The following is an 18345-nucleotide window of genomic DNA, read 5'->3' on the forward strand; positions in this document are numbered from 1 at the left end:
AAAATGAAGAGGAATTGTATTTTTTTTTACAGTGAGTCCAACCACAGCAAGTCAACAACAAAAATACTTTATGAGATGAAAATTTACAATTTAGAATAGCTGAGCCAGAGTCCACAACTAAATTTAGCATAAAACCAACAATGTATCCCAAAGTAACCTGTGGAAAAGAAAAAGTCCTTAAAAGTAATAACAAATAATGGCGAGTCAAGATGTGGGATCCTAACAGACTCCAATCAAAGAAAGATAAAAGTTTAAAATGTGGTTTATTAAGTATTAATTTAAGGATGTGAAATATTTTCACATGGATTACTTTTTTATCGATTGGTCTCTCCTTCGAGTATATTTCTCTACTACCCAGTTAGATAGCACAGGATAAATGTCAAAATGTATGCGGAAAAAGCTTTCACCTTAATTTATCAGTGCCTCATTTTTTGCATCACAGAAGTATATCATTTCAACAGGGAGCCGCTCTATTAACACAATTCACCTTGTGCTTCGGTTGTAGCTCAAACGAAATGTAGCAATTCCAGAAAGAAAATCAGCAAATAGCATAATTTAGGGTGGAAAGAGGGGAGAGTCACAAATTATCATGCAGAAAAAAGCAATCAAACAAAATGATTAACGTGACATTTCTAAGGAACGGTCGTTTGAAACTTTATAATAAAGAGAAAGAACCCTTTTTTCATAACTATCATAACATTAAAGTCAATGAAAGGATATTTCTGGGAGCTGTGCCATGAAGAGGCAATCCACAAATTTAGAAGAGCTGAACCCTGGACTGTGAAAGGATAATCAACCTCAAGAAATGGTTGGGTCCCCTTCCTGCTGTTTCTTATTGAAGTGTGCCCTCCAGTGGAAGAAAGCATAAAAGCTGACAAAACCGTCTCCTTTGCTGAATATATGAGTGACAAGGAAGTGGGAAACATTTCCTTTTTAAACAGAAAAGTATTGAAACCTGTTGTGAAAAATAGAGATGTTGCAGCAGCAACATGCCTTAATTTTGGCATGTCACGTTTTGCACCTTACAATGTTTTTATATATTTGTATAAAAGAAGAATCCCCCACCTTAAGAACCCCTCAGATAAAAACAAAAACAACTGTAACACCTGCCGTCAATTTCTTTCTTGATGAATAAAATAAAACAAACACAACAGGAAGTGGTAACCATTTTAATAAAGCAGAATAAAGTGGAAGTCAGGAAGTAAACTCAGAAATTCAAGTCCCAAACCTGAAAAGAAGCGAAAATCATCACCCCAATGGTCTGGTGCAGCTTGGAGTGTAGAAGTATTATTTTAGAAAATATGTAAACAATCAGAACAATCACGGGTTTCTTTTGTAGCATAGGTTCATTAGGGATGCATTATAATGTAGTTTTTGGAAAGGTCGCTGAATGATTGCGAGCCTCTAATCCAAATGCTAATTTAGTAACCAAATGCAAAAGTGCAGTAATGTCATGATAATGACATGCAGATGAGAGCTCATCAGAACTGCTAACCATTAATGAAGTGATATTTGAGCGTATTGTGTGCGTCGGTTTGAGTATGTGGCCATGCCGTCAGTGCTGCATGCATATCTACATAATGTGTGCATAAAGAGTGCTCATCCGCAGCAGAATATTTACCATATTAATGTTCAATCAGTCTGCCACCGTAGCAACGCACAATTTGATTAGGACAGACCAAGTTAGCAATTAACACATGGAAATAACGCCCTGTGATTATAGTTGAACAAACTTTGAGAACCAGTGCTCTTTTTTTTTTCTTGAAAGTTTGAAAACTTAGAATTTCACTTTGAGTAGCTAGGGGTGCAGGAGTAAAGAATTAGTGTTAGCATGTTAGCACTATGTGAGTCAACTGCGATCAAACATCAGGATCTATTTTAATTCAGTATTTAGAAAATGTCTCCTATCTAATGACAGAAATACAACATTAGGGCAATAATGAAAACCAGAATTCACAGTAAAACCAGCAGTGGAAAGCAGTCACATTTTTAAGAGTATTCTTGCCTCTGCTATAGCTAAGATGTATAGTCATAATTCTTTCATAATTTTCTCATATGTGAAAGTTGTGACTCACTCTGTGATGAAGGGGAATGCAACTTGTTGGGTGTTTTCTCATCCTGTGGCCCCCGTGTACTTAAAAGACTAAGAATCAAATATAAAGGTACCATTCACATTCACTTAATATTTACAGCGTGATGAGGGGCCTGATGTTTACCTCCAGATGTAAACAGGCAAGATTCAGGGTGCAATTTGAACAGGTTTCCAGTCAATCACAGATCCAAACAATACAAACAACATGATCATATTCAAATATGAGGGCAATTTAGACTCACTAATTGACCCAAAATGGAGGAGGACACTACTGAGGTGAAAACTGCAGAGATTTGACTGCAGAGGATAAAATGGTGTATAACTAAACAGAAAAAGATGGTGACGTTTGTTGAGCCTCCATACAATAACAATACAATAACATCTTGTGAGTTTATCTGTTAAAAGATGAATGACTGGGCCAGAAGATATACTTTTTTTGTACCTATGAAAGTCGAGTAATTAAAACAGATTTTACTGGTGCTGCATATTTCTGTGATTCAAAGTTGAATATGAAGTCATAACATGTCAACAAAGATTTGCACGCACTTATTCTGTTGGCTGAAGTGTCTGACAATGTCAAAGCTATAAATCCCAATTCATTTACAGCTCATCTATTTAGTAGGCGTTAATTTATGACTTGGAACTGAGACGTAAACTACTTCATCGCACATCCAACACCAGCCACAGCAGCAGCACCGCAAATGATGCCTCATTTTGTCAAGTGCACTTTGCAATTTGTGAAGATACTGCTCACATACCAAACAGAACCGTAATTCGAATTGGCTCCTTGGGTGAGGATTACTGGTGAGGAATTATTCTGTTTTTACAACAACAAATAAGGTGCTTGACTGCTCTTGTAACGCAATACAGCACTAAACATTCACACTGGAAAGGAGGAAGAGAGGTTTGGCTCCCCTCATAAGCATCAACAGCACTTGAAGAGCCAGCTCATTATAAATTCTGCCCCCCTGCCTCTTTTAGTTGTTACTAAAATGAAAAATGTTATTTCTTACAGCCTCGGTTTGAAAATCCATAAAAGAATGATGAAACAGAATGTAACTGCTCAACTTTAAATGATGAAAAACATTTTCAAATGCAACCTTAAATTTGTCAAACTGAAATATGCAATATTATGTTACTGTACAGACTTGAATCACAAGCAAGACTTCGGCAGCTCATCTCGGAACTGTGAAAACTTAAATCAATTCCTCTTTCCACACAAAACCACCACATAACCTAAAAAATACGAGCCTACACAAACAGCATGTTGCTCCTGCTGGCAGCGACGATCTTATTTGTCAAAAGCAGTGATTGTCAAAAGCTGTGATAATCACAGCCTTTGACTGGTAAAATCTCAGAACTGGTTTTGGAAAACCTTCCAGGTTAAACTTGAACATTTTTACTTGTGAGTTTGTGTCTGAATGCCACTAGAGGGCAATAAAGGAGCAATCAATTATCCAGAGGAGTCTGGGATCAATCATCTTTGTTTACCTGCCTGTCACCAAGTTATGCCCAACTATAAATGTTATCATGTGCAACTAATGTCATATTAAAACACTGCAATAATTAAAAAATAAATATACAACTAAATTAAAACAACAGATGTAGTTTTTAATGTTTATGTCTTCTGTAGAAAACGTAGAAAAACCAGTAATCCACATAAATCTCTCTATATATTTAGTGCTGACGTTATATACACATGAAACATAAACTGACAACTAAAACCACCGTTCTGACTAAGTAGTACGTCTGATATATTAGTATTACACTGACACCTCATGGACATCCTTAACAACAACCTACTCTTACCTGAAAATATAACGACAAATGCCTCATCGTACTTGCATCACAGTCTACAGTAATTTAACTAAATGTGTTATCATTTTAAATATTTTTGCTAAGGGAAAATCAGGTGACAAGACCCTGCAAAAGTATACACACCCCTGGATCTTTTCACATAATGTCAACAGCTACAAAGTTTAATTTATTTTATTGGAATTTGCAGTGACAATTTTTCTTTTTATTATTTATTGAACAATTTAGATGAACACACTTGACGGTTTTCCTCCACTGAAATAAGACTCAAGATATTTTGTTTAAGCAATGTCCCTGAGCCGTTCTTCAACGTACAGAATGTGAATCATGTATATGCAACAAATTTTATTTTTCAAGTACAAAAGTGTTACTTGTGCTTAGTTTACATGGTTTTTTCATTATTAAAACTCTCAAGGGAAATAACCATATGTTATATAAGCTGCATCTACTGGCTTTGTGTTTTTGGCAGATGTTACTGTGGCTGTTAATTATGTCCTGTGTGCTGTATGGTAACTGAACTTCCACTTGACTAAACTGAAAATAACTTGCACTTCATTATTTATGCCTCCTACATCTACAAAATCAAATCATTAAATTATTAGGACAAAAAACATACATTGCACATCGTCTCACAGTTTTCCTATATATCTAAATTGGCAATCAACTGATTTATTTCAATCAATTAAACATTTGTGAAGTTTAAAAAAGTAGCAGCTTAATATTTGTGTTTGAAGAGATTAAAACTTTAATAAACAACGAGTAGCACAATACTCTCAGTCTAGAGACAATATAACTTAACAGTAATGAAAGTTTTACAAAATGCACTTTTAAAGATAAAATCTGATAATTCAATTTAAACTGGCGAATAAGAGAGAAAAAACCTCTTGTAGCAATGATGCTGAAGCCCTCATGTGCCTCATTTCTAAATGCATTTTAACAAATTAAATCATATCCCTTTACGGAAGAATTTAGCAGCTATTTTTCATTCTGGTTTTGAATTCAGGTAGCAAATGTCAAAGTGAGTGTTTAATGCAAGTGATGTTTACTTCCACACATAAATAAAAAAAAATTTCTATCCTAAAATCTATCACACAGAGAGAGATATGTCGGTATGAAGCATAAAGACCATTTCTGAACTATGCCTGATATTTTCAGGCTATCCTGTTTCACAAGTTCATGAACAACAATGCAGTCAATTTTTATTAGAAAACTGGCAATAGGTATGTTTTTTTCTGCATCAGTGCAAAGTTGCAGAATCAAAATCTGTGGTGAGAAACCGAGGTGGAAGCATACTCTTCCACTGTTCAATGCAGCACATCCATGACTTACGACTGCAACACTCTAGTCTAGTCATCTGTTTCTATCATCCCTAACCTTCTATTGTATGACATGCAATTATAACCTCATAAATTATTAAAAATCATGATTTTAAAGATCAACTCATTCTCCCTAACATAGGGATAGCTTTTCAAACAGAATATGTTCGTGTTTTTGACAGTGATCGTTTACGAGCACCAGATCTTCTCCTGATAAAGTCCCAAATGCAGCAGGAGATCTCAAGAATTCAGCTGAACAGGTTGTCCCTTCCTATTCGGTTTTCTCTGATGGAACTACCTCCATTAGCAGCTGGAGATGCATGGTGATGGGCCCTGTGGAGGGAAGAAGATCAAGTGTAATATCAGCTAAACATCACTAAACATTTTTATCTACCTGGTGTTTGCCTTTTCTAATGAGATTTCTCAATTAATCTCTATATACAGGTGAATTGAATCTGCTGAATATACTGTTAGCTGAGAGAGGAAACGTACTCATGATTTTGCGTGCCCAGTTTGCCTTCTTGTAGACCAATGGGAAGTAAAGGATGAGTCCACTGAAGATGAAGATGGTGCAGTAAAGGTACTCCCACTCAGGCTTATCGATAATTGGGGCCAAGACAAGGTAGCAGGACACCAAGGTTACGATGCCAGCGATGACAATTGGCACCTTAAGTATGTAGCAAAAACAGATGTTATTTTAACATTTTTTACTGAAAAGTTTTATTTAAATATATATATATATAACACCCACCTTCCATATACACACAAACACACACCCCTACACCCAATCTCACTTCTCTGGTGTGTTCCTTGGTCTTTATGACGATGCTTATTCTCAGTAGCATCATGAAGACAACAAATATCTGATCTGTCCAAAATGCAATTGTTTTATACAAAGATTAAATTACACCCAGTCTGACTAATTTATTTATTAGGTGCCTTCTGAAGACAATTGATTCCAACAGATTTTATTTAGGGATACAAGAATAAAGGGTGCTGTTTAAATTCACACACATGTTCCACTTTTTCTTTATTTCTAAAACATTTAAAAACTATGTATCCTTTTCCTTTCTTAATTATTTTATGCTTTAGATTGGCCAACACTTAAAAATCTCAATAACATCTACTGGTGTCAAAGCTTTGAACTTTGCAAAGCTTCGTAACATAAAGTTGTGGAGAAGTTGCAGATGCAGAGATCCCCAGTTAAGGTGGGAGATCTCTGCATCTGTCCTCCCCAAAAAATTGTCCTTTATGGAAAAATACCAAGCTATTAGTGGAACAAAATTATAAGTCAGTTACTAGGTTACCATAAGCATAGTTGTGAAAAGAACAGCAAAACAAGTGAAATAAACTATTTGATATATAGAGAAAATCCTTGAACACATCATCAGCACCATGATAAATGGTGGTAGCTACATAATGTTGAGGCCATAATTTTCATCAAAGACTGGTCGGAGGTGATATTGGGTTGACTAGAGCTAAATACAGCCTGATAGGTGCGCCAAAATATTGGAGAACAGAGCAGAGGTTAACCTTCAACACAACAACCCCAAATGTGTAATGACGTTGAGATGGAATAATATTCACGTACGAGAATGGCTTAACATAAGTGTAATTTGTGGCAATACCCGAAGATGAATATTTACTCTCCATCTAATCTTACCGAGTTTAGGGAGTCTTTATATATACAGTACAGACCAAAAGTTTGGGCACAACTGTGTGTCCAAACTTTTGGTCTGTATTGTATATATATCTATTTATATATATATATATATATATAAAATTACAATCTCTGGATGTGCAAAACTGATTCTGACATACAATATTGACTCACTGGATGCTTAAAACATATGTATAGTATATGCCACAATTTTCTAATTGTTTGTAGGAAAAATGGTAGTCAAATATTGGTATCTGCTCTTTCTGCGGATCTATTACCCATAATCTTGATAAAATGCGTTGAAATGTGTGATAAAATTGGAAAACGTCCATTGCATTAATACTTTTGGTTGACACTTTTTATCACTCGACACTTTTAAGTGTGTTTGTAAAGTAAAACATACTTAAATCTGTTGAAAGGTTTTCAGAAAGCCTCACCTTCACAGGCCTGTCGAGATCTTTCCGGGTGAAACGCATAACAATTAGAGCCAGAGTTGTCAGACCATAGAAGGCCCACTGAGCAAAACTGAAGTAGTTTATCAGAGTATTGATGTCTGCAGGCATAATGTAGAATATTGCCAAAATGCCCTAGAATATAAAGCAAGAAAATAGTAAAATTACTTGTTGATTTAAATAACAAAGTGAGCTAAGTCTTTGCAAAAAGAATTTTTAGCTATTTTGAGTTTATACGTCAATATTAAAAAAATAAGTAAGGTGATCCTGTGGAATCATGTTCAACATGGGAACACAAACAATAAATATTTTAGACTTACATTAAATAAGAGAGCAGGTAAAGGAGTGTAGCGTTTCAAACTAATATAGGATAAGATTTTCACCATGTGACCCTCTCGACCAGCTACATATGACAGTCTGGGGGAGAAAAAAAAATCTAATGTGAACTGATAATACATAATACAGTTGACACTGTTCTACTTTTCACTCCACGTATAAAAATTACTTTACTAAGCATAAGATATGCACAATCAGAAATAAAATTAAATGAATGTGTTTGTTTTACCTGCCAGCAGTGAAGCAGCTTCCATTTGCAGAACCAAATGTTGAGAAGGCCACAAACAGAGGAACTATCCAAGCCACAGGGTAAAGGACTCTGTCCCCAAAAGTCTATGGAGACAGAAAAAAAGTCCCTCAGGAGTTAATGTGAAGATCTAAAAGGGGGGAGTATCAAACATTCTGTGTTTGAAATGGTCATTAGCTCATCTCATTAAAGCCTTTTAATATGTATGCCATGCTGATAAGTCATACAAGTTTTTTTTTTAAGTTGTGCAGCTCTTTGGTTTATGGATAATTGTCCTTACCACTGCAACAGCTGAAGACGACAGCAGTTCAGAGGGCGTCATAACAGTAAAGTAAGCTATGTTGACAAACACATAGCACACAGTCACCAAAGGGATTCCAATGACGATGGCCAGAGGCAAATTTCTGTAGTAAATTGAGAGGAAAAAAATATTAAATATTAGAAGGGACTTTACACTGGTACAATATTCAAATTTCTCAAGATCTTGATTCATACACAAAAGTATGCTGACTAGTTTCCGAAATAAATATCATGCAAGCATTTTACTAGAAATTTCTTGAGCAAGAGATCACAAAAGTAAATATTTTACCTGTATGGGTTTTTTAGCTCCTCGGTGATGAAATTCAGTTGATTCCTGGCAAAATATTTGGTAAAAATAAGTTTTAATTACTGAATAAAAAATAATACATTTGATTCACTGACAACCTGATTAACTAATAAAATTGCATCTATTTATTGTTAAGAGATTATTATCAACAGCATCTTCAATGCATAGTTCTCATGTAACGTCACACTTCCAGGAACTTTGCAGCTGACAGCCATCTTGGAAGGTATCCATAACTCCCTATCATGACAGTTGCTATGGAGTTGCTAGGACAACAATAAACACGCATCCTTCTCTGTCTCATATGGGTCAGTCCTGACAGCAGTGATTTTGTTGTATCGTTCTCTTGCAAATTGGTCAATAAAGATTGTCAATATGATTTCTTTTTGTTGGTCTCGAAGCCACAGTTCATCTATGCTTTGCATTGTGCTTGCCTACCAAGATGGTGGATCACATCCGGTGCAGACAGGTGGGAACTACGTACATACAAAATGGATTTCCGAACAACCTCAGTTTCTGAAAAGGTTTAATAGGTTCTGAGTTAATGGCATAACTAATGTCTAAGCCTTCCTCAATTTTACAAAGCTGTCCCTCTCACTAATTTCTGATCAGTTATGTGATAAGCAATGGGACTGAATGACACAGATTATTTTTTGCATATTAGTATAGTTTAATCAAGAAACCAAATCTGCTGCAAAGTAGAAAATGTCAATTATTACCATCCATCATAAGCCCAAAGTCCGTTATAAAAAGCAAGTCCAATTGCTCCAAAAGACGTGGCTGAGCCTTCAAATGCATTTGACATGTTCTCTGTTTTTCCTGCATTCAAAAATATAAAACATAAAACTGAGATTTCATAGTTACTTCATCAAATGAGAAGTACTTTCAGTTAAACTTAAATGAGAAGAGTAACCAGAGTAAAAGGGCCGACCTTGAGCCATCAGAACGATGCCAGCCACCACAATGATGATGATGATAATAAGTTTGGCCCCAGTAAAAAAGTTCTGCACATAGCTTGCTAGTTTGACGCTCAAACAGTTGACACCAGTGATTATGACTGTAAAGAAACAAAGAAACAAGAAAAAAATCAATGACAAAAAATAACTTTTATCTTCATAAGCAGCATCATTAGAAGATGAGCTGCTGTTTTATCTATTTTGAGCATATTTTGGTTACGCTTCACATGGACGTCTGAACAGGTTAATTAAATATGGATGAAATTATCTGTGATATCAACAAGATCCAAATTTATTGTTCCATCTTTTTTTGTTTGTGTTACTTACTTATTGCAGCTGCGGACAGGCACTTGATAACCACGAGAGGAGGGGTGCAGTCAGGGTAAAAAGGAGCAGAGGCATATTCTGCAAAGCTAAGAGTGATGATGGCAAATGAAGAAGGTTTCAGCACCATAACAGTGGTCCAAGAGTAAAGGTAGGCAACAACGGATCCAAAGGCCTCCATTAAATAGGAGTACTCTGCCCCTGATTTGGTGATCATAGTACCAAGTTCAGCATAGCAAAGGGCTCCTGAGTGGCCAAACCCAAAAAGACAAAAAGAACGAAAAGGTTTGTAAAACACAGTAATAAAAAAGTAACTTGAAAAAGACTATGTTAATGTTTTTTGTTTAGAGCAATCATCATCAAAGTTAAAATTGATCAATAACTTCAGTTTCATTTGGCAAAGAAGCCACATTTCTGTTTGTTAGTGATGATTATCCAGCTGCTTTCCCATTTTTTTTTTTATGTTGCACACATACACATTAACATTTACCACCCTGACATTGAAGGACAAAGTCCTGGGCTTTATTCTGGAAGCTTATACTCAAGACTCATAATTTTCCACAAAGGATTAGATTTTATAATTGTCATAAAACAATCACAGGTAAAAAATAGTGTCATTAAAAAATAAAAACCAAATGACTCGGTGGTTTAACTGATGTATAATTGTATAATTTTATGTGAGGGTTATATGCTGCTGCACCTCTAAAGCAACAGGATGGCAATACATTACATTTATACAAACATAATAAAAAGTTAAGTAGCACTGTAAAACTTTATTAAATGTTTTACCAAGCTTCCCTTTGGAATTACTATATTTAACCATGAGGTTTTTAAAATGAAATCATCAAAAAGATAAAGTAAGATGGCTAGATTTTAAAAGCTAAATATTTAATGGCATAAACTGGATTCTCAACAGGAAAAAGACCACACGGTTGTTTTGCATGTTTTGCAGGACTTTACATGTCCTGAATAACTGTAAAGACATAAAACTGGGCTCTAAATGCCCTCGTCTAAAAATATTTAACATGTAACAGAAAAGTACTCAGTTTTTTTGGCGACATCTTCATCTGCAATCAGAAAGTTTAAGACTTTTTTTTTTTCAAAAATGATAGAAAATAAGCAGGTTTGCAAACAAGAGATTGAGGAAATGTGGAGGTTAGAGGAGATGTATTTCAACTTTTGTGTCCCATAATATTAGTAAAATCTCTTTAGGTTCTTTATTTGTGGTTTATGATTTTATGATTTCTTCTGATCAAAAAGAGTGCCGCTTGTCAAACCAAGAAGTCAAAAAGAGTCCACAAGCCTCTGGCTTTAATAGGCTTGGTCAAGGTCAGTGCCTGGGCATTTCTGGCTCCATAACTCTGCTACAAAGTCATAAATTGTTATCATTCGTTATCACATTTTTGGTGAGGAAAACAGTGACTATAGCACCATGGCCACGTCCTAAAATGCATTTTCTAACCAAATCCTTTCATCTCTGAGTAGTTGTAGCTCGTCTGAGACACACTGAGGAATCAAACAATGTTTTATACTGTGACTCTACAAAGTTTGCACGACCTTCTTAAACAGTTTTTGAGACTTAGAAATTGAGATTGTGATAAATAATTTCTAATCCTTTTCAATCATTGTTGTGGTTTAATGCACATAGTAACATGCACATAGTGCATGTAACCAAAAAAAAAAAAACTAAGGAAAAACATAATGCTCTCACCCATAGTGGCTAATACTCCACAGGCAGCCCAGATGAGGAGACAGGGACCCACAGCTCCTGAGTACAGCAACACTGATTTAGGAGAAATGAAGATCCCTGAGCCAATCATTGTTCCCACAATCAGGGAAATGCCACTCAGCAAACCAATCTGTTCAAACACAGAGGGAAAAAAAGTTAGTCACTCAGAGGCTTTTTCAGCAACTTAGTTTAAATACATAGCCTGATTCTTTGGAAGCTGCAGTGTTTGCATGTCCCACTTCATGACTTTCTTTAAGTATTTAAACAGATCATTATATTGTTGTTTCACAGTAAACACGTGAAATGCCTCCTGACTGATCTACACCAATAATTTGAATTATCACATTATGATAAAGTGTCATCAAGATCAGAACAACTGATCATGTTTTCCCGAGTGTCACTGCATTGCCTGAACACTATACCAAAGACAAAGAGACCCCACTTTTGAAAAGTACTTGTGAGGTCAGACACTGATGATGGACAAAAAGACTTGGCTCACAGTCTCTGCTTTAAAAGCGTTTCTCAACTGGCAAGACTCACTCTAACCAGTTCATGTCTGGTTCGGTTCAACCTCAGTAATGAGTGTCTTCATTACAAGCTGCTCCTCACTATGTGTTCATGAATATGGGAATGTGGACAGCTGGTAAGCAGCAGTTGTGGTCGAATCTCTGCTGATGTTTGCAGTGACACTCAGCAAAGGAGAACCTTGAGGTTGTGGTTGTGATTCATTTTGTCCTATAAAAATTTATTGCTGGACCAAATATAATGATAAAAATTCTGATCAGCTGATAATCATCATCATCATCTTTATTAAAGACACAAGCATATATTATTTCATTATACATATATTTATATTCTGCCACTTTATTTTTTTTAAACATGCAACCTTTTGGATTTAGATAATTCAGTCAGAAGATGTAAACCAATATCCACACATGAACTTTACTTAAAGAAATTCCAAACAAAAAATAAAATGACATCACACCAAACATAACCTTTTATGCCGTTCTGGTGTTTTACACCGTTGGTGAAAACTGTAGCTCCGACAGAACGCTGCGAGGAACCGCAATGTTTCTCCTCTTCATTGCTGCCTGCTCTTCAGAGAGACCTGCAGCGTGTGAGGCTGTGAGATCACGGTCACTCTGCTCCAACAGTTTACGTATGTGTTCCTGGCTGCTCAATATTAAAGTCATGATTATGCTCCTCCACACTGAGCAGCTCTGACAGCAAACGGCATGTTTGCTAAACTATAGCAGCTAATCTATACAGCTAAACATCTAGTAAATGTGGAGTTTCCAGTGATGTAAATCACGGACCAATCAATGAATGCAGTCTGCTGTCAATCAATTCCCCTCCATGAAATACACAGCTTGGCGCTGCTGGTGCTACCCATGAAGTTGCTGGTGTGCAGTCATCCTGAAACAATAAGTGTCCATTCCCAGAAAATTGGAAGTATGATATGGTCAAAAATGTTTTTGGTATGCCAAATGATAAAAAATTATTTCCTAGCTCCTTGCAGCCTTATAACCTAATTACCTCTGCACCAAATTTTACACTTGACTCAGGTGTGACTCAAGTACCTTTTTTGTGGCATCTGCCAAACACAGACTAATATTGAATTGTCTGAGACAGGCAAAACTCATCTCTTCAAGCAACACATGTACTTTTCTCCACTGCATCCAACTCTTTGAATTGCACTTGGTAATATAAGGTTTGAAAACAGCTGTTCAGTCATGGAAACCCACTTCAAAAACTCTTTACTTGAGTTGGCCTCAAGGTCACATAAAGTTTGATGGTATGTTTGGGTTCTGCAGACGGTTAGGAAACCTCTATGCACTATGCCCCACCTCTGAGAAGTGAACTGGCCCAACGGCCGACTGTGGGATATTTAGTTTCAAGGTCACTTCACAACTGGACTTATTGCAATGGTGACATCCTATCATGGTATTAGGCCGATCTGCTGAGAGTGACCTATTTTTTCTGAAATTTCCCTAAAATCAGTCTGCATGACTAGATGCTGAACTCTATACACCCACCACCACCTATCCCCAAGGCAACAAAGTGTCTCATTAACATTTGCATAAGAAGAGAAGTAAAACTATCAGGTGTCAGTCTAAAGTCAGTAACAAAAATCTGATTTATTTCATATTGGCAATAAAGTTTGTGAAAGCTTATACCTATACTCACACATTTTTTTCCTAAAATCCTACAATAACATACTAAACAGCTACTTGCTTTTCTCTTTATGCCAGTGGATCAATTTGACCTGCAGAATACAGGGACTATTAAATCAAGCATGATCTCTTGTCTGTTCCTTATCTGTTAAAACCTGTCATCCTTCCAGTTATCATATCATATCAGTATTGCATGCAACTGCAGTGATTATGAGTGAAAGTAAATAAAGTGAAGTTAAGGTTTATAAAGATAATACGGGGGCTATTTGACACTCCCAGAGGATTGATTGCAAATATAATAGTAGTGATTTTGTTGTTTTTGTGAGTCTTTTCATTTTTCAAAAAGATTTTTTTCACTTTTTGCTGTCATGAAGAGGGTTTTAAAAAGTATACATTGTGCTTTGTTCAAATGTAGGTAGACTTCTGAATGTCAGCCACAAAAGCTGAGTCATCGTGTTGGACCCAAAAGGGGGAAATAGCTATACACAAGCTCAGTTGCCTTTATCTTTGTGTACTTTAACTCTTTCTGTATGTTACTTTCTGCTGAAGAATGTTTGGTTTGTAATATACCAGGAAGTTATGTTTGTAAAACATTCCTCTTAGTTTGACTTTGTTCACATATCAGCTCCTCTGCATATATTCTTTTCCAACAACAAGCAGTACATTCAAACAATAATTTCCCCAAAATATATCTCAGGACTGTGAGAGTTTAGAGAGCCTGGAGCTGATTGTTGCGGGGTTAATTTGCAGAGACACTTGCTGCAGCACCGCCTGGTACGCAGCTCTTGCTCCCCCCTTACTGCAGAAAGGTACATATGATGGGATTCTATGGTGTGAACATTTATTCAGCCTTTTTCTCAGAACACTGCTTGAACCAATACTCACATCTTGTTGAAGCATTGTTGCTTTCTCAGGTCGCTTTTTCTCCAAGGGGCCATCATTGTCTGTGGGGCCATTTTCTGAAGCTTTACTGATGCTGCCTGTTTCCATTTCTGTGAAAAAAACACACAAGCGGCTTAAAGACTTCAAAGACTGACATTAGGTCAGACTAAATCGTTCAGAGTTTGTGTCAGTTATGCTACAGTAAATGCCAGCATAGTGATAAATTTGGGGTTTTTAGGTAGTTTTTATATTATTCTGGAAGTCAGCACATAGTTTAGTGATCTAGTCTGACTTAAAACAGGAAAGATTTTGTCTGACTTAATGAAAGTGTGTGACATAAATAGTTTTGTGTGTTCGGAGGTTAATATCTCTTTCAACTTTAACAGCAGTCATGTTGACAGTTACTCAACTAGTATACATGTTTGTTGCCACTTGAGTCACAAAGCAAGATAAGGTTTACAGGAAATTATGCTCCCTCCCAACCAGTAAACTCTTTTTATTAACTAATGAGAGCATCATCCAAAAAACACGTGCAAAAAAAGAAGGAAAACAACTTCTTTTTTTTCTAAATCATGTTTATTTTTAAGGAAAAGTATCAACTCAAAGAGAAAGCTTTTTAATTTTAGCTGTTAGTTATTCTTTGATAGTTTTGTCCTAAATTTGTTTCCTATAAAAAGAAGCTGGAATGCAACATTTTAGCTTCTTGATCAAAGTCATTCTATGTCTACTAAAGGTGCTGCAGTTTAAATTTCTGAGTTGTTTTTGTTGTGTTTTGTTTTGTCCAGCAATTTGCTTTTGATTATTGGTGGTAAAGTTGTGCACAGGCAGTCAGATTGGAATGAGGTCACAACATTTATGATTGAGTGTGTAAAAACCTAGCATGAAGAGTTAGAGTCAGATACACACAAAGGCGTGTTTGTCTTTCTTTTCTAGGTGAGTTGGAAATGTGTTAAACTATATGACTTTGCTGTTGGGTAATGCAGTTAGGTTATATACAGGGTAAAAAAGGAATAAAATGTCTTGAAGAACAAAGAAGCATATTTAGAATATATATTATTAAAACATCAATATGACATTTCAATTTGAGAAATAATGACCATTTTGTAGAGCTAACTCCAAACACATTCCTTGTGTTTGTTTACTGATATATTTAGCCGTCGGTTTTTTATAGGATCAGAACATGACATAGTTTGTTTTGCAAATATTAAGTAAAAAAAAAAAAATTATCAAAACTAGGAATGTTTTTCCAAAAGCTGATTATTTAAAAATTGTTCATCTTTTTGAGATTCTAGAATTTGACTACTACAAACAACATATCAGACACTTGGGATGGTTTTTTAAACCTATGTTCAAAAACTGACTCCAAGTCGAGTGTGAGCTTTGATGCATTAATATATGCAACAAGTTAACCTTAACTTAAATAAGTTATCTAGATTTTGTAATTACAGAAAAGATTAACTTCTAGATATAAAGTAAATATTTACACATGTTGCTTTTGCACATTAGAAATGACTATAATAAAAAAATATATATTTTTTTTATTTTAATTGGGCTACTTAAGAACTGTGATTATTCAAGTTTTTAAAACCAGATTGAGTCACAAACTTTGGAAGAGTCATAGGGTACATTTAAATGTTGATTTCTCTCACCATCCGAGATAATGTGTAACTTAACTGTGTGTTAATATATAATCAAACAAGTGTTCTACAGCTACAGAAGTAAAAAAAAGAAAACATCAAGTATTCCATTTTTGATGTCCTATCTGATAAATCATGTTAACTGTTTCACTTACTTGTGATTTGAAACCTCGTTATTTAGAGTCCATAAATGTCCACCACAGCTTCTTCAAAAACCTGGGGCCAGTGATGAGACGAAAGAGATGATGCTTAGCCAAGTTAGCAGAAGAACACCAGGAAAGTCTGACCTGGGAGAAAACCTGAGGCTCCATGAGTCTGAACACACTCCCCTGGGGGAGGTTCTTAAATCTGATTGGCCATCCTGGAAAGCCATGAGCTGAAAGAGGGAATGGTTCACAGCCACAGCAGAAATACATGAGTTATAGAAATGCACTGGTAAGAGCTGAAATGAAAGCATCCAAAGGCAAACAAAAGACAAACCTGTGTATAGTCGGCTGTTTTGAGCAATGGTGCATGCATATCCCTTATAACAGAATGTTGTGGAGGAAAAAAAGGTTTAAAAAGAGAAGAAAAAAATTTAATTTTCTGACTAAATGGACATTAATTCTGCAGAAACAACTCCATGCATGCATTGTATTTTAACTATATGTTGAGGTAGCTGTTGCTGACAGCTCATGTTCTGCTACATGGAGCTACAATTTCAAGTTAGAACATTTTTCTTTTTTACTCTGAAAACCTTAAAACACTTCCTTCCATTTCAGCTTAAATAACCAGACCTCCTCACAATGCCTCTTTGATAAAGACATATGATACCACTGAAGTTGTGTGCTTGCACATTTGTGTGTGTGTGTGTGTATCTGTTGCATTGCCTTTCCACGCTGGCCAGGTTTTGTACTGTTTTTTTTTTTTCTTTTACTACTTAGAGCTCCATGGTACTCAGAGAATTTGACCCTGCAATACCATAATTATTTCTTTACTGAGCTGTTTTGTTTTTTCTCAAGGCAGCTCATTACATCTCCTTGACTTAAGATTTGTCTGGCTTTTTCTTCACCCAAACAGTTCATTGTACATGAGAGACATAGAACATAACATCATAGTACAGTTCACGCAAACACAGTTGGAAAAGGTTTAGTCTTCCTGCATTCTACTTCTTAATACAATAAATGTTTTTAATCTTTCCACGGAATTGGCAAACTTGTTTTTTTTCCTGCTTTTTTGCATAAGGATTGTAAGAGAATTTGAACAGTTGCCTCACAGGCAACTGTAATCTTCTAGCACAAGAACACACTGACATATAAACTCAGTAACCCCATGAAGAACCAGAACAATATGACCAAATCTCAGACACATTCAGGGAGGCTGAGAATCTGACTGAGATTGTTCTCGGCAACAAAATGCTGTCTTAATAGTATTATTTAAGATTTTTTTTTCCCACTACAAAATGTATTTATTCTTGAAATCTAATCTAATGGTTATATTTATAATCTAATCACTTAGATTAGAAAGTCAAAGGCCATTTTCTAATCTAAAGTGAATGTGAACTTTCACTTAGATTAGACTACACATGCTAAAAAATTTTTGTAATTTATTGAAAAACGGTTTTTAATTCAATAAATCATATTTGCAATATGAATGAAAATGATTTTAGAATTTCAATTATTATGTCATTATTAGGAACTAATTTTATCTATTCCATTTGCATGTTTCTTTGTTTCTTTCTATCTCTATTTAAATACACTCTCTACACCATCCTGCCACCAAACTGGAACCACGTTGCTTTCATACCTGTCTTAATTCACTGTGACATATATTTCATGAAGTGTCGACCCTTCGTCTGGAATACATTGACATGGTAGCATTACACAGTTGCTGATGTCTTCACTGCACATCCATCCAATGCAAGTTTATCATTTCACCAAGATACTTTATTGTATTTAGACTTTTACCTATGGGGTACTTGCTGTTGAAAAGAAAATATCTAAAGACAATATATTAAAAGAAAGAAAAAAAAGTCTTGTGGGCGCCCCATTTTATAGAAATATTCCTGCAGGTCTATAAGGCCTCCGGCCTATAGGTGGCGATAGTACGTACAACAGAACCCTTTACTTACGTCATTTCCGT

General features: G+C 35.7%; 1 protein-coding gene across 1 annotated transcript; it reads right to left on the reverse strand.

The window, feature by feature from the left end:
* Window positions 1-3726: 3726 nt before the first annotated feature.
* slc7a9 (solute carrier family 7 member 9) lies at window positions 3727-16514 on the reverse strand. The gene is made up of 13 exons (XM_005796211.2): window positions 16380-16514; window positions 14591-14697; window positions 11514-11661; window positions 9806-10048; window positions 9454-9579; window positions 9242-9341; window positions 8508-8552; window positions 8199-8322; window positions 7901-8004; window positions 7656-7752; window positions 7321-7470; window positions 5716-5890; window positions 3727-5556 (listed from the first exon to the last, which is right to left on the reverse strand). Exons 2-13 carry the CDS (start codon window positions 14693-14695, stop codon window positions 5495-5497), a joined length of 1479 nt encoding a protein of 492 aa, XP_005796268.1. The 5' UTR covers window positions 14696-14697; window positions 16380-16514; the 3' UTR covers window positions 3727-5494.
* Between the last annotated feature and the right edge of the window lie 1831 nt (window positions 16515-18345).

Source organism: Xiphophorus maculatus, chromosome 4 (genome assembly GCF_002775205.1).
Source record: "Xiphophorus maculatus strain JP 163 A chromosome 4, X_maculatus-5.0-male, whole genome shotgun sequence".
Lineage (NCBI taxonomy): Eukaryota > Metazoa > Chordata > Actinopteri > Cyprinodontiformes > Poeciliidae > Xiphophorus > Xiphophorus maculatus.